The sequence below is a fragment of the Varroa destructor genome, unplaced genomic scaffold (assembly GCF_002443255.2).
Source record: "Varroa destructor unplaced genomic scaffold, Vdes_3.0 BEIS01000002.1, whole genome shotgun sequence".
In the NCBI taxonomy this organism is placed as follows: Eukaryota; Metazoa; Arthropoda; class Arachnida; order Mesostigmata; family Varroidae; genus Varroa; species Varroa destructor.
The window spans coordinates 14,566,228-14,594,208 of NW_019211455.1; the positions used below are offsets into that span (position 1 = coordinate 14,566,228).

The window sequence follows — 27,981 nt, forward strand, 5'->3', positions numbered from 1 at the left end:
GTCTGTTGTCCATTCATCTGTTTTATTATGGCGTTGCAAAGTAGTGGAAGATTATCGAAAAATCGGACGACGCCAGTGGCTCTGTAACAGGAACAGCCGTAGAAGTCATGCGTTCGTGATGTCATGTTGTGGTTATTATTTTGTGTTATTGCTATTATTATTACTGTTATTCTAAGCTAAGCGTTCTATCATCTTATAAGGATTCGGATAAAATGTATGGTTTTAATGAGAGAAATAAGAGTCAAGTCCGTCCAGGCGTATTGGAAAACATTCATACGATTAGCGTGTGTGTGTGTGTCTGTTCATATGGCAGATACCAAGATGCTTTTCAGAAGTGCTAGCAGCATCATTATTGTACAAGGGGGCACAGAGAGGCTGTCTGTATAGCTCGCAGGTGCAGCAAACCGATATAATCAGTAACAAAGTCTATTGATACATCAGTTGCGAAGATGTGAGTGCTGGCAGGCTCAAATCTAAATGCTATGATACAGAAACACGCTGGTACGGTAGCCCAACTAGGCACATGGGGAAACAACGGTATCAGTTCGACGCACAAACTAAACGATTGATCGACAATGACTCTGATAACAGTAAAGCCTCAAAAGCCATAGGTCACCGACATCATTGTGTCAATTTAACATGTAAACTTATGTTTCTATTGGAGAGGCGATTCTAACATGCTATAGAAGATCGGCTGATAGTCGGATAGTGAATATATTCAACAGATATACGTATACGCACAAAGTAATACCGATGTGGGTTTTGGATCGAAGATTGTCCAATTCGATATCTTTCGATATATTTAACAGATCGGTCATAAGGATCTTGGTCTACGGCATTTGCCAACCTATACTCGAATATGACAGTGTCGCCTAGTCCCAATCTATACGAATTATTAGGGGCCACCCTATCCCGCTCTTTAGTTGTTACTCTTCTTCGGCCAGAGGGAGGGACTTGTCTCAATCGGATACAACCTACCGTTAATTTTGCTCACGACGTGTAGACGAATCATCAGGCAAAAGAGAACGTGGAGTCAAACCATTACGGCTACCAACTTCTTAACAAATCGCCCGTGAACGGATTCATATGAAACTAATGGAGAAGTTCAGCGATAGCCACATGCACCAGATGCGCTTATCTTCTCTAGGGGGGATGAAACAGGCTAAAAGAAGGGCGAAACCGCTCATTCGCGTAGGAAGCATGGACAGATAGATATTCATGGCTGTGGATAGCAGAAGCTACACGGATGAATGGGTATTTACGCCTAGAACAAGAAAGTGTAACAACTCATAGCTGTCGAAGGCGATCTTCTCAGCGACAATGACCGTAACCGTTATAATTATAGGAAGCCTCTAATTTAGCGGCGTAGTTCGCTGCCAGCCTGTAATAATAAGGGTGCATTAGAATACAGTGCATATAAATATTAGAAACATTATATCGACGCCATGATCAATAAATGAATATCACCTAATGGATTTGGTTGTCCAACAAAGTAATGTATTTTATTTCAAGGGTTTGTATATATGCGTGTTCTTTCAATCCTAGCTCATTTCATAGTCTCATTTAAACCAAGTTAAATTGTTTATCAAAATGTTTAAAAACGTTGCTCTAGATGTGTTCCATGCTGTTCCGTTACGGCGGGCCGAGAACAAATAAACTTTTTTGCATTTATCTGTCTTTCCAGTTTCATGTACATAGCCATACTTCTGTACATCTGCTTAAGCACGCGCAGATTCTCTCCTTCCAGCTAAATCTCTACTAGCGTTTAATTAATCTAAGTCTATGTTGAGAGCCTGCTTGTCTGTCCCGATTTAGCTCCTATATCTCAACGGAGCCCTGGGGTGCTAGTCAAAAGTAGTCCAATGGTCGGACACTCATGTCGGGCCTAAAACTTACCACCTGTGCATAGGCAGTTAGTCGGGCGGCACGATGATTCTCTTGAGATCTATAGGCTAGCTGGCTCTAAGTGTAAAAGAACAAATTTCGAATGCATTTTATTGCAAAGTTACTGTTTCTACCAGAACGTGAGGTACAATCGGAGGATGAAAGTTTTCATGGCTGTTGGCTCTCGTCGGTGTTACAACTAGTAGCGCCCTGAAAGCACAGTCATACTGAATAAGTTCGGCCAAGCCGAAGCGTTACTGTACCCCGGGGCTGTCCAAATTCCTTTCGAATTTCCTGGTCGCACTACTTTGCCCCACTCAGCTCTTTTTCTTTGCCCCGGCCTCTAACGGCCAAACGTGAGCTACTACGGTCTAGGCCGGGGTTGCTGTGTGCACACCTTATTTGCGTCGACACAAGCGACCGGAACATGGCTAGCTCCATCCACACTTCACGTTCCACCGTAACACGTGGTTTCTATTGCCGTTTACGATGCAACTACCAAAAGTTGGTGACAGAACCCTCCTACAGCCAACAGGACGCGAAGGCGTTGTATGGTCAACAACCATCGCCCACATTTAATCTCTTATCCGGTGTTGTTCTCTTGTGTAGCCTTACCCTTTGCTGCCGCCAGCCAAGTTTCCATTCGACACACGCATATTTCAAATGGGTTGGTCGGTCATCTTGCCGAAGTCGCGTCCAAATCACCGAGTCTGATGACTTTAGCTACACGAATACTGATAGTTGATACCTTCAGACGGTCGTCTGTGGTGGCCTATCTCTCTGATTAATCATTGTGATTAGTCGCACTGTTGTGCAAGGCTCAATGCCTTACCGTATGCTGTCGTAGGGTGGGCTTTGCTGTAAATATATAGATATGTATATACAAAACGAAGTGTGTCTACACCGGATACGAACCTAGCCCACCATATGTCTGAGTTAAACAGGCAAGCAAGTTATCTATTGCGTTATCGTGGGGGCATATATGTATCGAAACCGTTACATCACATCATGCAAAAATCTGCCTGCTAGCGCCTGGTATACTTCGGACGACTTTCTACGAACCCATAAACTCTCTGTCACATTAAGACCTCCGTAGTATGGATTTGCGTCCATCTAGACGTCGCCAAGAGGTTGAAAAGGTTGCTAAGGCTTTTGCGCGTAACAATTGTGGATAGACGTGGCGTACATTCTAGTATAAATGGCAGCACAACCATCGCAACCCCCGGGGGGGGGGGAGGGTACCTACCGTAGGTGGAGCACGCAGAAGTGTCGTCATCTTCACAATACGGGCCACTTCTCTATTTGGTAATAAGGGCTCTTGGTGAAACAGCTAACCGAAGCGGTCCGTGCAAACAAATGAGGAAGACAAAAAAGGATTGAGAGAAAAAGAGTTGGCAGTAAGAACAGCGCTCCTTTCTTTTTTGTATCCTGTGGCGCGCGGGTACATGGGTTTAGATTGTCAGGAAGCAGAAGATAGCAGTAGAAGTTGAAAGAAGTTTGTTTTTACTTCCTATTCTTTCGCTCTGTATCATATTTTAACGGTGTCTATCTACTCACCGGACTGTTTTAGCAGGACGGAACAAAAAAATACCAGAAGAGCAGTGAAGTGGGCCGCGACTTTGAATGAAAAAGTTTGCATCGGAATAAAACGAAAAAAAAAAAAAAAGCTAAGTGCCAACCTTGAGTCTGTCTGGACAGTGGAAACAGGTGAGTTCGCCCCGTCTAGAAGCCGTAGCCTCTGGGGCATAAATCTGGCGGATCGACATCCAGCAAACGAACTAAGTTGTACTACCTTGATTTTATTCTGTTAAGCCTCAAACGAACCGTCACTACAAAAGAGGACGTTTTTCTCCTCATATCGATATGGATAGATTTTGTGTAAAGGAGAATGTTTTCAAGAAGATAACGAACATACTCTGCTTTTTCAGTGATAACGTAATTGGCAAAAAAGGTAACCTGAATGCTAACAAAAAGATATACACGACACGCGTATACATCCTTACCTGCGCATGTGAGTGTCCTAAAAAGCAGGCATATTTTCTGGAAAAAAAACTCACTCGTCCTTTTTAATACGTCTTCTGGTGCCTGTAACCACACATTGGCATGCAGAGATTGTGTATTACCTGTGGAACGATTTATATGAGTCATTTTCGATGGGAAGAGCCGCTTCAACAAAGCACATATTATTTACATTTTTCTATCACGATGTACGGTAAACAACCGCCTCTACCTATGAGGACTGATGCTGGGCCCAGCGTCTATTGTGCGTTCTTTAAGTGCGCTCGTATCGATCTGTGCACGAAGCTGGTCGATAGAATGTCGCAGAATTACACATTCTCCGACCAACGTACACTTCTTGAGATCAGCAACGCGTTAAGGCACTGCACGGGCGTTCAGTTCTATAGAAGAGTTGCTTCTGCATCGCTTCTTCCTCAATGGAATTACAGCACATGATTGGAACGTAGTACATTAGGTCGTAAAATACTGCGCTGGGGACATGGATGTACGCCAGATATCTATTATCACAGGATATTGTTCTATGGTTATTCGCAAAAGGAGACAAATGCTCCACAGTTCGAGAGGATCTCTCTTAAGGAATTTCTTAAGTGGAGGCACATACTGGGTAGAAAAAACGACGAGGGTTAGCTAACAAGACCGGAGACATAACTACCGATTGCAACCGGACAACACGTCGGAGCATCGTTCACAAATCACTAACTAACAGCTGAAACAGAGAAAAAAGTGCATGAGCCGGCTGTATGTCAACGAAAGAAAAAAGGACCACTATAGAAGAACGAATTCAAGCATGCCGTGAAAACGGGGAACATCGCTGATATGTGCATAGACAAACTGATACGTTCTGCTCAGTGGGACATGCAGCGCCCAGTGGGCCATACGTGCTTCCTTCATATTGGTAATATATCTAACACTTGTCGCAGTCGAGCGAGTGCCAAAAGCACAAGGTAACATATACGGACTGTAAACGTAGCCGATATCGTCCATCAGCATCGCAGGTGATTAATTTGAGCGAACGATTAGACGTCGTCGTCGTCGTTCCTGCGTGTCGGATGCACAAGCACTGGAACGTTCTATAACTAACTATGTACTTAACTACAGCCACATATCGCTAGTATTGCAATTCCCTAGGCTGATGACAAAGTCATCATGTCACTCCACCGGCCGGAGTGACGCCGGTAAAATTCCACCTTTTGCGCTTACCTTGATACTTCGCGCGCAATCATTTAGCGTGAAGTTTTTATTTAATGAAAGAGATATTACAACGCTACAGTCGTATTAAATTAGCTCAGCCATTCATAGTCCCGCCGTGGCGAGAAAGAAGAGAAACTATGAGCCTCAATTCTGTTGGGAGTCAGTAGTTTCAACTAGTCATACTTGCTGAAGGGTTGCTAATTGAGATCCCAGTTTGCCGTTAATGTAGCGTTAAGAATTTGACCCAAACAGCACTAGCAGATACGTTAACTTGATTGTGGCTTGCCGTCTCTATCGTCAATAGGAAGGGCTTATGGGCCAGGGAACTTGGGTTAACGGCGGCGGCGTAGTGCCGCAACAGGGTGTAACTAAATAAAAACATTAAAGAGACTGCAAGCGTAAGAGGCAAACCTAGAAAGCATGCTTTTCACACTGAAATTTGGGCTCAGAGGCTCGTCCGGGCTGACTTCGTTGAAGTTTGTCGTTGACAGAAATGCATGTCTCACACGCATATCGCTATGCAGATAGTAGAAACACAACTGAGCTCTACTTCGTTGTTGCTCTACTTCGAGCTGATGGCGAGCGAGCACCTGCGAGTGTAATTCATGTTTCTAGATATTGATAGGTCGAAAACACCTGCCATTGATGGAGGCGGCAAGCACACGTCGAAAAAAACTAAACATATTTTAAGGAGAGAAACTTGCCTGTACAAGATACAAACCCCTTTTGGATACAAACAGTACGATGAGATCTGGACTATCAGTGGCGTCGCGTTCTGTAATTAAGGCCGTAGTTGTGCCGAAAAAGCCAAACGCCAAGACCATATTTGTCATCATGTGGCGTGTCTGGCCCTTGTCTACCTATCTCAAAGGGCTTTGCATTTTAGCGACGCATAATTGGAGATGTCTTGGCACCTAATTGCCGGAAGCAGCAAGGAGCTATTGCCTTCGTTTGTTCGTCATAGGTACAGGGAAACATCAAAAAGTATACGCGTACCGTGTCCGAGCGACAATCGCCACTTAGATGATCGAGGCAATGTGCTTGATACTCTCTCAGGCCAAGCCTACCCCGGACATCTGCGGGCCGAAACACTCTCGTCTAACGAACAGCGAAGAACGCATTGCTATTTACACTTACATTTCCAATGTACGCTGTATTTTAGAAGTTTGGATGGCTTCTGCTGGTTGGCTGGTAACATGGCCATAGTGCTTCCGGAAATTTGCAATTTTAGCAGTAGCTACTAGATTAAAGATGATAAATGCAGGAAATAAAGTATGCGTACGATGATTGTTTAAAAAGCGAGTAAGCTTACCTGGTTTGTATATTTTTGTTTTTTTTTTTTAGTTTTAAGTTTACCATAGTTTGTTCGTATTCGATCTGTCAAATTTAGATGGGGGCTTTGTACGTTCAGCGCATGTGAAACAATTGGGATCAACTAAATGATACGGTATCGGTGTGACTTATACAGTAAAGCCAACAGAACTATTGTTTTGTAACGTATAATCGAAGGCGCAGAGGAAAACAACCCCAAATATAATTGTTAACGGATTTTATGTTGATTCCACTTTACCCGTCCTATATTCTCGTCGCCTTCAATCCCCATCTGGCTCACCGGTTATCTTTAGACTTCTGCGCCTATCTAGATGGTGTTGCCCCTGGCCAAGCCAGCACCAGTGATCATGATCTCGTTTATTGATTATGCAAAAAACGCGCATCGTAAACGTAAATCCGTAAACGATGAGGCAAAAAGTCCGCTACGTCATAGACTACCGCATTAGCGAATAAAAGCTCCTACGCCTGAATAAGAAACCTTTGTTCCATCGTAAAGAAACCCATTTTCGATGTTTACCTCATATATCGATCACAAACCATTTCCTCTTACTATCAATCAAGTTATTAAATATTGGCGATATAGTTTTGGACGACTGTTGATTGGCTTTCATCCAAATGATCTCGTTTCTCTCCTCACTTCCGTCTGTTGCATTAATATCAGATCTACTACGTAATTCCAGCGTATAAGTGAATCTCCGTATTGCTTCTATCCGATGACAGTGGATATCGATACATGACGATTGTGGTACATCTTTCGCACAGACTCGTTTTGCGGACGGCCCCTCGAAGCGTCTGAAACCTTGTGCGTTTGAGTGTAGGCCCGTAACGGCTAAATGAAGAGTGGGCTATAGGGAAGCTATACCACTACCAAAGGTGTCCTGCCAACCCATAGGGATTAACCTTGTTCACCTATTACGCCTAACGATAAGCGTACAGACAACGAATGCTAATTCTGCGACTGACGACAAAGCCAGCGTCAACAGCAACTAGCAACTGCTGTCGCTTCTGCTGCTCCTATTCAAACATAGTTGGAACATCGACGGATCAGCATCGTTCAGATATTTAGTAAAAGATGCTTTCCGCTTAATGCTGTCGTCTTCCATGCATTCCCGCTGCTGCGTGCAAGCGGTCCGGGCGTTACCCCGTGTACTGCGTAACGATTATACGTCTTCGTAAGATTTGATAATTGAATATCGTTAGTTGTATGGTGATAATGTACAGTTCTGATTAGTGGCGCTGCAGTATACTGTAAAAACGCCTGGCCGGCCACTGACTGAGATCAATGTTAGTTGCACAAACAGCAATCAGCGGACAAAGATAACTACCTTCATTGGCCATCGAAAATTAAACTTCGTTTTTCCTTTGAAACCTTCATTTTGCTGACTCATTCCAAATTGCTGGTCAAAATAGGAAGCAACGACGAAAACAGTGACGATGGTGTGCGGTGCTGACAGTCGCTGAAGTCCATGGTGAGGATCGTTCTTCGAAAACATTGGACGTACATTGGTGTTGAACTGCTCATGAATGTGGCTAATACTGTTGCGTGATCGACGATGACATGGATGAAAGCAACTGGTATTCGTGTATAATTTAGCAAATCTGGGCGTCCTTATGTCGTCTCTTTGAAATCGCAAAAGCAGTAAGTTTCTCCGCTTAAGATGAGAAGTCAATTTGAATCTTCGCGAGATTTGTTCAACATGTGATAGTTACGAGCACAAGAAAATTTTACACACTCTATCAGTCATATTAGCGACAACGTAGCCAGCAGTAGGAACCCATCTTATGATATCTATAAAGCAGAATGAACAAGTTATACAGTTTTTAATCTGTATAAAATCATTCATAGACATCGGTGGCCTATAAGCGCAAGTCTTTGACCAGTGACCTACTAGACTCCGCATTCAGCCACAACGTCTAACTGCTTTGAGGCTATAGTTACACATCTAATACACGAAACAGAACCCCTTATATCCCTCGCTATATTTTCAAGGCCTAATAGCGTCATCCAAATGCCGTGCGCTGACGTCGTGGAAAAGCACTCAGACTGAGGGTGTGGTATAGAGGATGCTCTTGGTGGGCTTGTCGTTCCGAGTCGACATTTGTTCGTTATGCCAGACGAAGGCTGCACCGACGTTAACGATGACGGCTCTATTTCTGGACCTCTTTCATTTTAATGTATCAATGGGCTGTGCGACTAAACTCACTCTGCCCCAGCGAACTCTCTTCTCTCTGAAATTTTCAATCTACATGCAGTTCTACGTGTACGCGATCTTACCGTATGTGTATATTCCGTACAATCTGACTCACACATCCTCCGTTCGGTTAACCACTGCCTACTGCTATGAACAGGCTGCACCTGCGTACGTAGCGGACAAAATCGTATCATATAAACAGTTCCTATGGCGGCGGAACGATCGAAGCTGTAGAGACGACGGTAACGCGAGTGTCCACTGCCAATATCGGCTTTCGACATCCCACTCCATGTTAAGCGTATCGACGCTACTTCGTCATCTTCGATGAGTCGATGGTCTTGGCGTCCAAAAACATGAGCATATCTGGTGTCTGCACTGGTGGGATAGTAGACAAGAAGCGCGTGTCATTGTGAAAAGACGCTGATGTGGCCCTTTATTGCATGTCATTGAATGAGAACTGTGAGATTGGTCCAACAATTAATAGTAGACGACTAGGGCACTCTAAGGCACCACACAAGGGGACCAGTCTTTGCTTGTTGATTAAACGAACGAAGCGTTGGTAGTTCACCATATTTGAAGCAGTCTCTTTTAATTCTATTGAATTAATCTGCAGACAGCGATAGATATATATATATATATATATAGATTTAGTGGTCATATACCATATACCGTTCTCTGGCTCCTATTTGGCCACTTCATGGATGGTAAATTCGGCCCACGTGCTTCTGAGACCACAGTTGCGTGCGGTCTCTTAATGGACAGTAATGTTCATGTAACTATTCCGGCCAGGAAGAAAGAACCTTTTCTCATCAAATTAAAAAGAAAATAATCACAGGGAGAACCATTGATCATTCATTACAGGTTTCTATTGGTCTGATGAGCAGAAGCATCTTTTGTCATGGACTTCCTTTTCTCTATTCAATTTATCTACATCGCCGGCATGAAACGTATGTGGACGGTTACGTTAGAGGTAACGACAAGAGGTAACAGGGATATTCTTTTTAGGCTGTCACTTGTAAAATCACGCCAATATTAGGCACAGACGGCAAAATACATTGTAATTGTGTTAGTATAAGCTCCATCCTGAATCCTTGTCCTGCTAGCATTATTTGACTCAAAATAAAGTCAACTGGATGCTGCTTTGCTGTTTTTATCGTCCTTGCAATATTAAACAACCCCATTAACGCTCTCGCACTCCCCCTATAGAGAAAATTTTTGCCATTAATATCACCAGCAGTAGCCGCAACTGGACGCGCTATCTGTATATGACCGTTCGTTTGCAGTGTCCTTTAAACGTCATTATTAGATACTGATCCGTGTTAAATCTATCAAACGGATTGCGCCTTCGCGGGGAAATTTCGAATGCTCTATCCCACACAATGCGATCCTTATAAGTCACATTGGATGGCAGCGGAATAAATAGCTAGGTTTTCGCTGCGGATTTTTCCAAAATGAGTGCACGGAGATACCATTCAAATGCCCAGGTAACTTCATTCCCTGAACTCATACTCGCTGGTTATATGCAGAAGTTATCTCGGAAGTTTCGCTAAGGATACGCAGGAAACAAAATGTAATGCTATAGCGAATGGCTCATTTAAATCAAGTAATCGCTTGGCTGCTTATAAATGAGATTTAATCCCACATGCACAACACTTCATTAAATTTTTAACTAAAAACAATTCGCGGTAGATCCTTGTGCCTCAGGTGAAGTCTGTGACATTGCCATCAAATATGATTCGGTCAACGGTAATCATTTAATAGCTTGGCCCATACCGAAAAAATTATCGTACTCCAATGAATAGTCATCTATCTTCTTTTGTGTTATCGTGCTTGTCGTGCAGTAATAGCGATAACACGTATGTTTTCATCAATATACCCACTGGCCACTTATTGTACCAGTGGGCACATTGACGTGGGTACCTGATGTGTTGTTATGTGTAGCCGCGTCTATCGCGGCGTGTTCATTCTGCCGGAATGTCGGCCATTCGCCAAGGTTTGTTTACGGGCGCCGAACATACGCGTCCGGCAGTGCACTTAGTCAGCTGATGAATAATTCTGTCGTCCTGCAAAAAGAAAGACTGGCATTTGATCCCTACACGTGGAAAGGCCTATGTCCTAATAATGTTTCTGCATAGGGTGCCGATTCGCCACTTAACCAATTCGAAAATTCTCATTCCCTCAGCTCTTATGACATTAAGCGAAACTCTCGAACACTGAAAACGAGTCACTTTAGAAAATATGATTAAAAACGAATTACCCTATATATATTTTTTATGAATAATTTCTTGAATTGGCCCAGCCTTTGTATAGACACTTGAGTTCCAATGCTGTAACAGCATCCTACCGTATTGCTTTTCTCCGAAATCCCCCATGGAATCTCGTTACCTCCGGGTAGCGCAGAGACGACTTGAATTATTCGTGTAAGGAGTCATTAACTTTTCAATGCAGTGTAAACTTACGAAAAGACAGTCTACAGCTTGTTTCTGTGAATATTGTCTATGTCAGTGCTGGCCTTCGTTAGAAAAACCCGATTTTTTTTTTATCAAATTGAATACGTGTTGGCAAAGGATAGCTATTCGTAGTTTACGTTGTTTGAATTACGTCCGACGGCTCTAAATAGGCTTGGAAGCCAGTAATTATGTCAGCTGAAGGAACTTCGTTGCCTCATAATATCACTGCCCTCTACTAGTCAAAGAAGAGGTGTCACAAAAACACCTTTCTGCGTCGTTACTCATCGAACAGCCGTACTTCCACATCTGAATATCACGCATGAAAAATTAGGTCCTCAACTGATTCCAATTCAATAGCCGATTACCTGTTCGGCCGATTCGTCACCGTCAGTAGTCATCATATGATAAACATTTGTCCAATTTTTATATCTATTTTTATATATATATATATAAATATATATAAATATTTATAAGGTAGAGATGATTTAGGGGGAGTTAGATGTTGCTTTTCGGCGTTCCGGGTTAAAAGTGTCGTTGCGTAATACTCGAAAGAAATTTATAGCAGAATATACGTAGCTGTTTTATGATATTGTTCTTGTGGCTGTGCTTATCTATGTAGAGACATGCATTCCCTTAAATAATTAGTGGCGTCTATAAGTTGTCTGCGCAGAATAGGAGCAATGAAAACAACGGCATCTGCCGTAACAATGGTAGGACATTTTCACACCTTGAAAAGAGAGCTGCGAAGGGCTTTATTCAATATTAAAGGTAAATTAGGATCGAATATTTATCCTTACAAATGAACTAAAACAACAGCAATAAGCAACCATCATCGTCATGATACGGTCAGTAGACGAGACTGAAAGGTGGCTAACGATTCAATAGCTGAGACGGTTCGCCAAAGCCAGTCATAGCCCTCGAGGGCGGCATTAATTAATCAAGCGGCTGACTTTATTTTCCCAAGACTGACTCCTGATTAAGATGGCAGTCAATGGTTACTTCTTCGAGAAGTACAATAACGTCAGCGGCCACAAACCAGCCAGCACCATCTAAAAATCTACTCTATTGTCGTACGCATACGCATCGTTGGACGTGAACGTTGCTCTTACGCGCGTTTTATCGTCGTTGTGAAACGTCTAAGATTCTAGGACGCTTCACAGCATAAACACAGGTAGTAAAATGATTTTTAATTGAAAATTGTTTGTTTAACAAAATTTGCATGTAAGAATAATATACAATATGATATAATTATGCCTGTATGAAACTGTGTTCTACTGCCTAAAGCCACGTTAGACAACGACGCTTTACTCATTTACCATTAGCGCTGTATGTGTAGAAAGTGGTAGAGCTGTTCCTTTTATTGCCAACGCGGGCGTTAAATACTGGTTGTCACTCTGTTTTGATTGTCTGATGCGCCCATTCCATCTTGATTTATTAAATAAATTAGTTTATGACTGTTTAATTAATTATTATCGATTCATTAAATAAATCTCTCTAATCAGTAATCGCCAGCAAACATTACGTTCTGGCAGCTAGCAGTTATGACAACTATAAAACTAACTTTATTAGCCTACACAGAGAAAGAGTCTTTTGTGTCCTTTGACCTTACGTTCAAGGCTTTGACTGCTGGGGCGTATGAAAAGGCTCCTGTAATCAAAAGCGCTTGTTTAGAGAGAACATGGAGAAAAAGCGAGTAACACGCCCCGAATGATAGTTATGTGAGTTGTTTGTGCCAGCAAATAGTCAAGAGGCTATCGTGAAGTTCCTATGAGTGCCCCCCGCCCACACACCGTCTGTATATGTGAGTCTAGTTGACGGAAGGCATATCTGATAGTGGCGGCATATACGGTCAACCCATTGTTGGCTTAGCGATAGCTGTGAACGAACTTAAATAGGTAGAATGTTGTTATTGATGTCGATGACATTACTTAAGTGACATCACGTTTCATCCGCTGTTGCGTCCCTTTCTCACTTCGGGGTACTGCAAAAAAACAGGTTTTTTCTATTTTCGTCTGCTATGACGTCGCAAGATTAGATGAGGAACCATGTCAACAACAATGAGATAGCGGTGACAGTAATAATTTTCTACTGCTTGGACTGATTCGAGACGACGAATTCGTCTGCTCGATAATGATTCACAGACGAAACAAGTATATCACCGCCGCAGAACGTCGTATAATGAAAAGATAGCTGTGTGAAAGAATAGCGCAATCTCTAACTTTGGCAATAAATGAGATAGAGCGAGAGGTCCAGGTATTGCATAGCGGACTGTCGAATATAGCTTGACATATGGATTATTGATCGCGAACTAAATCCGAATTTAAATTTGGTACTCATGTAACTGTAAAGCGTGTACGAACCCATTTGTGTGCTTGAGTAGTTGTAGGCCAGAAGAGATAGATTCTTATAAGATTCTACAAAAAATATTTTATCATCACTAGGCACCCTATACAGTCATTTCTAATTTTTCGTCTTGTCTGTTTTCAGGTAATTGTCATTCGGGCGTCATGATGATACAAAAAATGGTTTGTTGTGTTTGGTAGTCGAGGCAGTAGTCAATTGATAAATCCTTCTACTCATCCAACAAAGTTATTGTGTACCCTAAACGTGTAGCACCCAGAAGCGTAATGACGAAAACAAATCAACAAACGGGAACAAGCTTAGTTTTGTTTCACTTACTGTAGACAATTGTCCCTATTCGAATTTTTATCTCGGAATACATTTTTATCCATTACCGGAATTGTCTGCCCGCACGGTAATTATGGCATTACTCTTTTTATCGTTACTGACAAGTACCAGTCTTTTCCAATTCTACGATAATCATAGTCTTGTACGCATTCATAGACGTACCCGGTTCGTAGTCCTGCGCGTTCTTTTCGTAAACGTTCTGCATTCGTCTTCTGTGGCTCTATTTTGTTTCTGCAGACAATAGATTCCTCCTAATGCTGGAAAACGCATTGTACCCCCAACCACATCATCCTCAAACGGTAACTTAAATATTTCGAAACGAAGACATGCTGAATCACAAAGAAGAACTGAGCGACTCCTTGTATCAGGGCCGCCTTTACGAATACGCCGGCGCCGCTAAATCTCGCTATAGAGCAAGTGAACGGATAAGACATTGAATCCGCGAAAAGTCATTTACGCGTTCGCATGCATTTTGCATCCCGTCACAGACGTTCGGTATGCGACGGAAACGTCCTACACAGCGGCAGCGAGTTCCTTTTCGGTTTACAACCGACGCTGCAAAGGCCAAATCGTCGTCAGATTGACTTAATCCAGAACTGAACTGTGACTGCCTTTACTACCGTATATATGTACTACGGCTCATTGTCGTGTATATATTATACAATAATAAGACAGGGCATTGGCGTAGAAGACACCCGTATCACTCCAACATCCAAATCTTTGAGTTTTCCTATTACTGTCGTAGACTCACAACGACGATGATAGAGTTCCACAGAGTTTTAGTGAAGAAGCTTGGCTAGCCGGCCAGAAATATTACCATTCAAATCGTTAAAAACAGAAAGTCTAGTGTATACTCAACGGACAAAAGACCAGGGGCAGATAGTTGTTGCCTTAAGCTGCTTTCGCTCGTGCCTCGTAACGCCGAAAGCATGTAATATTACGGGACTTGTAATAGAATGACTAGTTTGGGGGGTGCTAATAGTGTGACACTTGGGTACCGCTACATATCGTTCGATTTGTGGCTTCTTAGGCGAAGGACACCGAGGTGTCTCTAGTATGTCGTGAGTATCCTTTGTTGAACTTCCGTCCAGAAGGCATCTTCACACTCACGTAGATTGGCAATCAGTGAAAACTATGTCCTTCGTTAAACGGAATGATTTCCGGCTTTCAGTGAAGGTATTCAAGTAATGCTAGATGCAAAATGGCGCGACATTGTTCATTACATTATTACCTCTATAGTTCCTCGGCACATAGTTGGTTACATATGAATATTTCCGAGTTTCACCCATAAGGCCAATGTATCCAGCTATAAGAAGAACTACAAGAGTACTTAAGCTGCTTAAGGCAACTGTCCAGATCTCGACGAAGCGTATAACAGAGAAAGTCACATCTCCATGATTCTTTTCTGCTCAGTTTATTTCTATCTATTTATTCATTGTTATTCTCCGAATATTCGCCTAGAATCGTTGTTCGGACGCCGGCCGAGACCGTCGTCCTCTCCCTTTCCAATTGAGTAAAATGGTTGGCATAATACAAAATAGGAGGTTCAAATAAAATATTCTTTCGTCTAAACTTACCGGAGGTCAGATGTTTGCTAGCGACATAGAAGTCACTGTCTTGCGATTATTGACAAAAGAAAAAAAGTACGTTTGCTTTCTAGAACGCTAGAGAAAAGGATAGCATATCGCTGCTCATTGGTTTCTTCAGTGCTGTCGAACGGTTACATCATATGAAGTTACCCGTATAAGCAGGTGACATTCAACTTGAGCCTTGTCAGGTCGCGTAAGTTAGGCGTAACTCTCACAAAGTTATTAACGTTACGAACAATGCAGCCTTCATGACTGAAGAGGGTTCTTAGAGAAAGCGTTGGTGGCGTAAACATTTTCGCCAACACGTTCTCTAGTGTATATATATATATATATATATATATATATATATATATATATATATATATATATCAGAACAAAAGTGATTTCTACAAGGTATTCTTCAGTGATACTTAAATGAACGTTTTTTTTAAATTACCAGTCGTACGCTACCGTTTCATATAACTCCCTGTTATACCCCTCATAGTGAAGTAGCAGATTAGTACCTAGCAAACAAGAAACAGGCCAGTATATATATATATATATATACATACTGGACGCTTATCAAATAATATAAACAATGATTTGGATAGGTGGAATAGTATTGACCCTTTTAATGTTAATGTTGCAGTGAGGACTCAATATAATACCGCTAAATTATATATGCGGCCCTCTGCATCGTTGACAATTTTCTGATAACATCGTAACCCCACCAAATTGGAGCAAGTGATTTTTGCATTCTCACCTTCATTCTTACCTAATAATTAAAGCAAAATTGTCCCATTAAAAAGTTCAAACAAATAATGATCAGACGGTACAAGATCCGATGCGCTACTATTTCTTTCAATTTTTACTGGCTAGATAAAGACGCGTGGGGTGTAGCATTATCGTGGAGGTAGACGGTACCTTTTCTGTTATCTAACTGCCAGCCGAACTACGAGTCAGTCGTTTTGCAAGTGGCAACAACTCAAAAAGGGTGATTTCTTCGCAGTTCCAGAGCATCGTTTTCTTTGACGTCTGTCTGGGCTTTGCCACAGGTCGTGGAACACATTTTATTTCTTCCTTTTTTTTTTTTATTTGTGTATTATTGACGTATGTGATCTACTTTTTATCACCCGTGATCAGCCTCCTTTGAAAATAGCTCGATTTAGTTGCGTGTCTGTAGATTCAGATGGAAATAGATACGATTGACTCCATCCTCCTGAGCCAGTTCCTGTTGAACCCAAACATCGTAGTCAGCTTTCTTCAAACAATTTACAATTGTTCGATGATATTAATTTAGTTTTTCGACGATATTTCGTGTGCTGGTCTTACTCACCTTTCACAATAGCTTTGTCAATGAGCGATCAGCCACTATGGGGAATGATCTTCACATCAAGATCACAGACCGCATCTTGAGCATAAATTGTGCCTTTAGAGTAAAAGAGATACTAAAGTATAGCGATTTTTTTTGCAAATTGCATCCATCCAATGAGTTGTATGTTTTGTTTAAATGAAAGCAGTAGAATTCAGCTTGAAATGACGCCAGCGCCGATCCGACGGGACCCATACTAACTAACACGTGTGGATAATAGCATTACATTTATACTACAGCCTTAATAATTAGTATGATTGTATATTATGAATATAATGCAAACGGACATTAGCTGGACAATCTGAGCTGTACCCATCCGATTTCAACTAATACACGTCCCACGTTCTTTTCTCATCTATGACATTTCTGCATTGTATCGACATCGCGTGTATGATATGTGTATGTACATACTTTTATGTACGCAAAGAACTGAATAGGCTTCCTTTGCCGTGACGGCTATGGGTGGCCAGCCACCATGGCACTCTAGCTCTATGTGCGCTCGCATACGACTTTGCTGGGTCTTCGGAATAGGACTGCGTCCACATCTGAGTTTGCACCAACGACTCGAGAGACCCATCTCGTCCATTGGTCCGGTGCGATATTTTTTCCTCTATCTGCTTTATCCATTTCGCTCCTAAATGCATCGCCGCAAAGACGCCAAAACTCGCCAGCCGCTTGACCGTCCAAATATGATCTATTTGCCAATGCGCCGGGAATAGTAGTGATAAATCAGCTACCATGATGACAATATCTAGCTGTTGTCGAGCGTCTCTTCATTGTAAGTTTTTTCTGTCTGGTAGCTTTGCACAGTGCAGAAGGTACTAGACCCAATCCAAACGCAACGAATATTTCCAGCGCGACGAGGTTCTTCATTTTTCTCCTATAGAAATATATTTCAACGCATCCGTATGCTTGATTATATTAGTTTATCAGCGACGTCTTCTAGCGAAGTATATATGACAGGAGGTTGCCGGCTTCACTTAGGGGCAAAATAAGCAGAGATGTGCTTGTATGTTGTTCGGCTGGGTGCAGAGGTAGTACGAGTAGATGTGTATGGATGAATACACTTAGATAATTGATTCATATTGAATAAGAGTATACTAGACTCCATTATAGGAGGCGGATATCGAATCTTCGACTATCGCACACGGATTGCAGAAGCACGCTATCTTCGAAATCCGGTATTAAGCTCGTCTTAGAGTATCATCTTTTCGTTTCGCGAACGCTGACCGTAGTAAAAGACATAACTTCGAAAAACGATTTTCGACCACCTTCTGCCTGATCAATATTCAAAGGCTAGACTTATAAAACATCATGTTGCCTGCCTACTGATACCCATGATGTTACGGTAAAACGTTACGTGATGGTCCCTTACAAAGTTTGTCGGACCGTTATTCAACATGTCGATACTCGTGAGTAGCGTTAGATCCTAGCCTAGCCGGTCAGGTTAAGGCTCTAGACTTGTGGTGTGATGCACGGCATATGGAACTACTTAATTTTCTGTGGGTATCAGCCCACCAATGAATCGTCAGTCATTAACTGGTGGAAATGTTTTGTGTAAGCTTGTCGTCTAGTTGATATCTTCACGATGCATGGAGGAGCTGGAACTATCTCTTTGCCAAACGCCCAATACGTCTGCTATCGTTGTCTCCACAGCCTCACGGACTGTTTCAATTGCTGCGAATGAAGCGACAAGCATTTTCACTGCTATGACTCATGATTCTCACATGCATGTGTCGGGTTCGAACAAGATGATGGGGCTCTGGCATTCCTGTTAAAAAAAAAAACGGCCCATGCTTTGTAACGCCAATCTCGGTTTAAACGGCGCTGTTCAGAAAGCACGATTTACGATGCCAAATGCTCTAGCGAATACACAAACTAAACTATTAACATTGTGATTGCTGTCCATCTCTATGGGTGGTTTTGGACAGTTCACGTTCCTTTCTAGTCCATGGATGGGTCGGTCCGTACGCCTTGCCCCTGCCAATATATTGGGTTTCCATCTTGAATGGATTCTGATGGACAGATCAAAACTGATGCTGATGGGGTTAATATGTTACTTTTTTTGGTGCGTTTCCCTGGGTTGTGCGTCTTATTGCGCGAGTCCAACAGTCACTGATGGTTGAAAATTGTAGTGAAAGCGAAACAAACATGGAGGGATCAGAGCAGTATCGTACAGGCCAGAAACACTTGATATTTACGCGGTCGACCGAGATAGCGCTGTCTTGGTTGTTCGTATCAACATTTATCCTATCTGAAGCCGTAACAGATATCTACCCTGTGTTTGTCAAAGATTAAAGTGTTCATAGAATGAATGTGAGCGCATTCCGGAAAAGGCGTTAAGATATTAGCGTTGTATGGCTGGTTAAGGAAGAGAGCGAAGAAACGTTTACTATTCTCCCCTTTCAATAAATCAATCGCTCAAATAAACATTCGGTGTATTCTGGTATTTGATATTGATGACGTGCAGCGTTTCGCGACATTGAATAGACGTTATTGTTGTACGCCTGTAAAAACTACACGGACGTTTAAGCTGACTTAAGTCGTCCCACATATCGGCTAAGCTCTATGAGCTCTGTGGGCATCGCATGGAGTCACGATGCCCAGAATTCTTTCAGTTCCAGCAGTTTGTAAGGCCGCAAACCATTCACAAACGGACATAGTAATAATCGAATTTAAGCTCGAACATTAACAGCATCTAGCAAACGGTCATATAGGACGCAGCGCTGAGACAAGCAGTATAAATAAACAAAGTAATCAGCCAACCGACTCGTGGCCGCTTGGTTGATCCTTCGCATTGCGGTTCGGATCTCGAAACCTTTTCTCGCCGATGCGGGCTACTGGGTGTGCTAAGTATATCCAACGATGACTAGCCCAAAGCGACGCGGATAGGAGGCGTCAATGCGCTTCTCTATGCAGTCGCTCCGTATTTTTCTGGGTGTCGTTCGTTTGCCCCAGCAGGTACAGTAAGATCAACAAGTCTAGCAGAATCCATCAACGCAGCTAACGCCGCGTGGACCCAAGAAGTGTGGCTGACTACTGATGGTCAATTGGGATGCAGTCACTTTTATGTAATGTCCGATGTTGGCCTGTACCGTTTTGTTGGAACGTATTATTACTGCGTCAGTTGATTCAATTGCCGAAGATTGCCATTGAATAACGCTGAGCTGCGCTCGTGCCTACGCAACAAATGTAGTAAAAGCTCATAAATGCGAACAGATTAGCTTGCATTACCATTACATACGTATATATAGGTAATTGTTAGTTTTTTAGCTCTAACTAACCATTTTAAACCAATTTTGTGTGATGTTATAGACGGCACAGCGTCTCGGTATAGTAACGGCTCTATAAAGGCGATAATGTGACGGACCTATTTGCCCTACTTAGAGTAGATGGTCGTACCGTTCCAACTCAAATGTTGACAACATGTTTCGACTACTTTCATATGACAGTTCCTATATGTGGTTATCATTTTACTTATAAACGCATATATATATATATATATATATATATATATCAGTTACCGCCAAATGGCTCCCGATCGTATAAAGTTAGTATACGAATAGATGGCCAGGTAAATGCACTACGCCATATATGTGGCTTAACTGAGATTTTCTTTTTAAGGGGGTGGTTCTTATACCTGATCTGTATCTGCAGCTGGTCATTCTAATTGCTGAACACTGTTATAGAGCTCGCTAAGCGTACCATTGTCCACTCTGTGATAGATTTCATCACATGTATATATAATCTATTTTTTTTATAATAATTTTTTAATGCAGGACGATTTTCTAGTAGCGGTCGGAATCTTAATAGAGAAAAAAGCACGACTGAATTAGGACGTATATTAGAATTGAGCCGACTTTTACCGTAAGTGCAAACGTCACAAGTTAGGTGTGCAGTATTCAAGTCAAATAAGATTGTGGCCATGTCAACAAACTTCACCTGTGTAGTGGCTCTGGTTGCCTACTGGGCCGTTTCCGCCCACGTATGGCAGTAGACCTAGTACAGAAAAGACTCCGCATTCTTAAAAAAAACACTACATTCGGAGCAACTTTGACAGCGTTTATTACGGTCTACTCGGCTTATAATGTTTACTGGTTGTAAATGCAGGCGCAAGACAGAAGCGCGGCTGTCGTTTACCTCAACATCACTATACGGCCTTGAAGAGTTCGCGGCCACGGCGCTCTGTTTTAGCCGGGTATGAATTTCGCTGTTGCAAGAGCTCATCTTAATATAGAAGCAGTACTAAGAAAGAAAACGCATTCTAAAGCGGTGCTCGCTTTTCGGAAGGATACCTATCGGCGATTTAATTCTATGAGTCATTTACAAATATAATGAATTCAGAACAGTCTGAACATGGAAAAGAAGAGATCTTACTTAAGGGAAGGCACCAGAACAGATAATCACTGTTTATTGTACTGCGTCACGTGGAAAACTCGTCAAAACTAACTCTCGTTATGCAGCACCCCTGGGATTTCTCAATAATGCAGCCGCAAATCTTGTTTTGGCCAGAGCTGACAATGTCTAATCCGATTTAAGAAAGAGGCAGTTTTAGTGCGCAGAGGACGACAAACATGCCGCGTTGTTATGTCCTGGACAGTCGAACTAATCTCAAAAAACAGACATGTTGGCGCATGCAGGACCGTACTTATCTCAAAGTAAATCACGATTTTTAGTTTTACGTACATAGCAAAGAAAACTGCAAATTCCAATATTGGCGCGGACACGTGCTGGGTCGCGGTCGCCTCTAGAGCTCTTGAATCCGAATTCATGGGGGTCAATCAAAAAGGGTCCTTTTTCTCCCTACACGACTTTTGCCTACCACAAACGACGAGATACATGCGATAACATGCGAACGACACTTGCCCTAATACCTGGGCCAATAGGCACTAACTGCATGATGTTCCCCTTCAGATATTTTTGAAACTTCAGTGTCAGCCCTTCGCCGTAACCAGCCTAGCGATCATATCAAGTAGAGTCGACCACCAAACAACAGAAGTGGTACCAAACGGTTTTACGAACCCTACCATCATCATTCGCATCCGTTTGAACGATCCTGGTCGCAGCGGCTGGCCGTTAAACGTTCAATAGTTCCTGCACCATTCGCATGTTTTTTCAATCTCCTTTCCGTCTTGTGGAGATATCCAATGTAGATCTCTACGCTTGATAAATCGCAGGTGTTTATTTTATTATCTACTATATATTACCCCTCCACTAATCTACCGTGTCGCTGCCTGGCTGCGTCTGTATACATGCGCTTCGATACGTGGTAGCTACTTTTGCATGTGACCGAATGTTATCGAATGGCGAAGAACGCAGAACGCCGATCAAAGGCCGCAATAGCAGTCGGGATACAGCTCGCGGCTCTGGACGCGGTCATCCGCCCCTATGGCACTGCTGGAGCAGATTTTATTAGGCTAACCAAGTCTGGCCAACAACAGCAGCGGCGTCTGCTTTACCAGTAAAAATAACAACTGAGCTCTAGCAACTGTTCACCATGAGATTGCTCGCCATTTAGGACGCCCCATCCGCTCCCTGAAGCGCAACGACCGATGCCTGCGTCAGATGCGTTAAAATCTAGAGATCGCGTGTGCCTTGTACACAAGTATTGAGACCACGTTACAAGCGAGCCACTAATATAAGAAGAACAATCGAAAAAAAAATTACCAGACTGTATTTTAGACAGTCGAAAGATAGGTAGGCGAGCAAAACAAACATATGGAAATGACAAGACATCGCCATCATCGCTGGCAATCGCAGTTGAAATGAGGACCATTGATAGTCATATTCGTATGGAAATGGCACTTTCTAACAATGTCTACGATCTAGTTTGTTGAAGCTTTTCGGTGCAAACTAACGTCTATATGAATTGAATAAGTAATACAGAGATCTCATTCGCGGATGCGGCCAAATCCTATAGAGCGTGGTGTCTTGTCTCTGTTTTCCCGATGCGCATTTAAAAACATTAGTCTTTTTTCTTATAGCTGAACAACTATTACTGTGGACAAGCTATACTTAGGTAGGTGACTGCACTGGCAAACGTTAAACTCCTATCCTAAGGGCTGTTTGCAGCCTCCCGTTTCTCTAAACGACCTAGCTCTCCACTCACATGGCTTGTAGACTCGAAATGACTGTGGGGCAGCGGGTGCTCCAAATGCAGTACGACCGTCACAGGTACAGATCTGGCTATAACCGGGTTGGGGTGGCATCTGCGAATAGAAATCATTGAGGCAGCAGCTAAGTAACATTCCGCTGACCCCTCAGCCCCGACTAAAGTCTCCTATCCTGAGTTTTGGTCGGCCTTAGGTGTAATCGATGGGTGAATTGGTAGCTCCAGCAAAGCCGCTCACGCTGAAGCGCAATGACTCAGCAGTGACGCAGTTCGAGGAGGTCGTATACAGTGCACCGTGCAGGGGAGAAGCCTGTTGCACCCAGCTCTTGCGGATGCCTTGCTGAGCTATAGCTTGCCCATCCATATTCCCCAGTCATATAAGCCTACCTTGCAACCTCATACTTTCAGTATAGCAATTCTAGAATCCGCCAAATGGCCCCTTCGCCGGCTTTGGGCAGCATCATAAACCATTCAGGTCCCCCAAAAGTCCTTAGTCAATGCGGCCAAATAACGGTAGGCTCAGAGGACGCCATGTGGATGCTGATAGCGCTTTCACGATGTCTATTCTCTGCTGAGTAGCGTAGAGTTAAAAGAAGCTCTTCTTATCTACTTTACCTTTGAATTCAAAGAGCATGGATTAAAAACACGTTGGTGAAGCGGACATATAGACGTCGCGCAAATTTTAACTTTACGTCTTGCATAAACGAGGAGCTATGGTCACTTGATCAACCACAGCCTCTTAAAGGCTGTTGACTTTGCTTAAATGAGCGATGATCAAGATGCTGTGTATCTGTATTGTATAAGCAGCATTTATTCTGAAGCCCTGTCGCTGTTTTAGTCGAAACGATATTTAGCATTGCACGCTGACCGAGCTTAACGTCGGTATGGGCAGACATTGTATTGTGCCGTAACCGGCGACTTCGCGGTTTTTTGATGGTAAGCCTGTAGCTCCCGAAGGACCCATCACGAACGCCACTACAAGCGTTATCCACAGAGAACGGCAATCTAACGTCAGCTATATTTGACAGTCGAAAGGCCTTTTGGGAGCACCCTGCCATCGCATGGTTACACATATCTCACAATGCTTGGCAACTGGTGACTTCGAGCGCCCTAAACAGGTTCTTTCATTCATGCGAGATAAAATATTGTATATTGCCTTGATCTTTTTGTTCTCTAGAGAAGACCGTTACTTGAGTGAAGAACTTCTGGCAAGCCAACACGTGGCTGATTGTTCAGTGGGACGTTCCGCAAAGTGAACCACCAGTTTTTTATACTTTCTCTCCAGCATTTTACTCCGTATAGCTTTCGAGCTTCGATGCTGAGAGGCTTCGAGAGGCAACGCTGTGGACGTATCTGGCACTGCGAGACGCACAGCCAGCTCTAGCCCAGGCGAACTGGGCCAGTCAGCCCGAGAAACATGTGATAGTTATTGTATCGAGTGAGCACGCTCCGCCCCTTCTCCTGTAACGTATATAACCTACAATCGGTTGGACCGCTGCTTGTAGTGTGTGCCAGAACGATATGCCTGTTTCGCCGGCCGACCAGCCAGTCAGCAACGCTGCTCCGGATGGCGAATTACTTAATCTACGGCGTCTACGTCATGGCTGGTACCCTATCGCATGGTATGTATAGTGTGTCGCAGACGGCGCTTGGAAGTAAACCGATTTCGATGTTTTCAGACAGACGGCAAAATGCGGAACGTTTGATCCCCTTAGGTAACAAGACGAAGAAAGAGGAGCGGGTCTGCTTTCAGGATGTCAGAGTCGATGGAAGCGGAGCAACATGCAGTAGAAGAGGGCAAGTGCCTCTAATTCGTTTACGACGAATTCTTCGGAGTCTCACATCGACTATACATTGTGTACCCTTTATGTATATTGGTAGTGAATGCCCTATCGCGATCTCGAACCGTTACGTCTCCCGATGCTAGTACTGATTCGATTCGGTCAGCATGTGCCAGCGTCTGAAAATCTTCCGTCTTGTTTTCTCTACGCGGCCTTTCTCAGACATCTTAGATTCGAACGGTCGGAAAAGTAAAAAGACTATATGCTAACAAAGGCTTCCAATTACGTACTGCCTTTATGTCTAGGAAGGAATACGACGGCTGCTTGCGTTGTGGAAGGTATGACCACTTTCTGGATTCAGCTAGCCACGATCAGACACGAGACAATAGAGCAAGTGGACGAACCATATTTGCATTGACAAACAGATGTCACCTTGACATTTGGCGAACTTTTCTAAATCATCTACTGCTATTGTTATAAGGGCAAAACTATCTGAATTCCGGGTGGGTCGACTCTTGAACGTCAGTTTTTGTAGTTGTCTTCTCATTATAAAATTATTTCTTTTGAGTTTGGAAGCTCAGCATTGCTCCATGGCTAACGTCCGTTGTTGTTACTCAGTTTCTTGCTGTTCTCACCATGGATACGGTCGCTGGCATTTCGATCGCGGAGGGTGAAAAGGCCGAAAGCCTATTTAGGTTACCAGACCAGTCGCTTTGTTCACAGCTACCCCTGGTCGAGTGGGATAGACCGAAGAAGGTAGGCTTGCTTGATGGCACAGCCTTTAAGCGGCTTCTGCGCACCCATCGGCAGTTCCCTTATAGTCGTACCGCCTATGCGTTTTCACGGTGCCGAATGGTATGCCACCCTCGTTCTTGTGACCCGCTGAAATGGAAAGCCTGGCTGACTCATGAAGGGCGAGTAACACACAGGGGGGGTCAGGGGACGCACATGGTACAAAAAGAAAAAGCTCATAGAGAAGTAATGTTGTAATAGATCGGGGCGCGTCGAGCCTTGGGCCGAAGTAGTATCAGGTAGACAGGCGCACTGCCAGGACGGTAGCAGTAATAACAGTAGAAGTTGCACACAGGCCACGAAGGACTCAATGGGAGTCACGGAGGTTGAGACGAACCAACAACTCAGACAGAAGAGAGCCCTTATCGCCCACAGCAAAGCCGATCAACCTAGGTTTCTATACGGGCGTAATCGGCAGATTTTGGTTTCCTCGAAATACAGCGAGTTGAACGGGTGGCACTGGGGAACAGTACGTGTTCTTGCAATCTCTTGTCGCATATATCTATTCAAGGTCTGTTGTTTAATTATGCATCTCTGGCGCTAGTGACGAGATATACGTTGGGTTTTTAGATGTTTGGAACGAGTGCCGCTTTGCCAAGTCGAATCACTCGTGATATCCTGAAGAGTGCAGCCATTTGTTTTCGGGTTTCCGCTCAAACGTGACATATATGTTTGTGAATTTGTAATAATCACAAGTCCTAATTGCATCGAACGGACTCAGTAGTTAGGACAAGACGAGGGATACAAAATTACGCGTGCGCCATAGAACGTGGGTCAATGTGACGGAGAGGATTCCGCTAAGTGAATAAAGCTTTGTCCTATTAGTCTGTTCTTGTAAATTGGTACACTTGTATTTATCGATATATTTAAACAAAGATGTCATGAGTAACGACTGAAAATTCGTAATCTCTCACCGTATCTTTGTTATTAGTATGGAAACGAGCTAACGTTGAATGAAGACAGCACTATCTAGTGGATATAGATATTAAGGAATGTCGGACAAGGCCGTTCGTCCTATATACGAACGATAGTCGGCCAGAATGTTGTCACAGGTAACAACACAATCGCCTGAGACACGTTATGGCATCAGAGTAGATGAAATTCCCTAATGGGCCGATCATTCTCGAGAATGAATTCAAATGCTGCTAACACAGTCGGTTGTTTATAATCAGCAGGAAGGTTCAATAGGCAAGCTTTGTAATATACATATAGGATACGTGTCAGGATAGGTCGACCACTCGGAAAGGGTGTACCCTTTTCATACAAGTAAACAGCAGTATTGGAAGCGTATACAGATAGTAACACATCTGGAATCGAGATGTAATGAAAGAAGCTGACCTGAGTGCCTTTGCAGATTGCTATTTTAGTAATAGGAAATATAGTAATATGTAGCATATATCACAAATCCGTATACCTCTATATTTCTGTCAATAAACTTGTAAATTAGGTTTGAACTTTGAGACATGTCACTGTCTTCAGTTAATTTGCTAAATCGGTATTAAAAAACAAATTGAACAATACAGCGTTTATATCTCAAATGTACTTTTCATTATAAAAAAAAAAAAAAAAAACGTATAATACGTCCACATGTAGGAGTGCCTATGGTAACATCTGGCTTGCATGCATCAACACAAAACTGTAAATAAATCATAAGCAAACGACAACGTACTTTCTAATTATGGCAGCATGTCATCTTTACCTCTGCCCCTGTTAAGGTAATGCATATCGCTCTATCAAGTTCCGTCACGTTTTTTGTACAAGAAGAGAAGGGATAAAATATACTGAAGTGGCCACCTATCTCACCTCCACTGTTCTTCATAGTCATTTTATTACCGCCTTCATCCGATATTTAACTGAACTGCAACACTTGTCGCTTCATGCGAGTACAGGAGCGTAGAAAAACGCTCCGTCCATTTGTTTGGCGTAACGCATTTGGCAATAGCTTACCGAACCAAAGCCGTATTGTTTTTCCCATTCAGTATATAGCTGATCCCGCAGTGCGCATGGACGTCAACAACCGTCCGTGCTGCGGTTGTACTGCTGCAAGCACCACACTACGTATTGGGCTCTTTGTCATGAGTGACATAACGGAACTGGGTCGTTCCGTTTATGCTCCGCTCGTTGTATGAAAAACCAAGGTCAACCAACCCATACGTTCTCCTGCGTATGGGCTCCCCGATGTGCATGACGATCCTTTCAGTTAATGCACATGCCACATACTCATTAGCGTCGCTTCGGTAGGACACTTAGCTGTTCGTAGGTGTCCTTTCTGCGGCCTAGTAGTAGTACCGGTGGCCTAAGCAGTTGTCAGAGGATGATTTGGCCTTGGCCTCCCGACTTCACAATGGCTGGCTGTGGCCTTGCCAGTGGCCGGTAGATCTGTGACAACTTAGACAAGCCTACCTGGTATACTCCCTTGTGGGTCTATTTGTAAGTGTGGATTGTAAACAACCCATAATTTAACACTCTAAGGCACAATAAAGTCTTCGCTAGCAGTACGGAAGTGCAGGACAGTAATGCTGTAGCCCACATAGCGCTACAAAGTGTTTCGGTATGAGTACAACACATATTCAACGTCCTTCCCATCCCCATCATATATA

The 27,981-nt window shown here is 43.1% G+C and overlaps 1 protein-coding gene across 1 annotated transcript in view; it reads left to right on the forward strand.

Annotated features, from left to right (window-relative positions):
* The window catches only part of p130CAS (Serine_rich_CAS and FAT-like_CAS_C domain-containing protein p130CAS), a 117,640-nt gene that overhangs the window by 67,018 nt on the left and 22,641 nt on the right, over window positions 1-27,981 (forward strand). Inside the window, exon 3 of the mRNA XM_086981592.1 lies at window positions 13,556-13,593. Coding sequence (XP_086837718.1) covers window positions 13,576-13,593 — 18 coding nt within the window. The 5' untranslated portion in view covers window positions 13,556-13,575. The remainder of the gene's footprint in view (window positions 1-13,555; window positions 13,594-27,981) is intronic.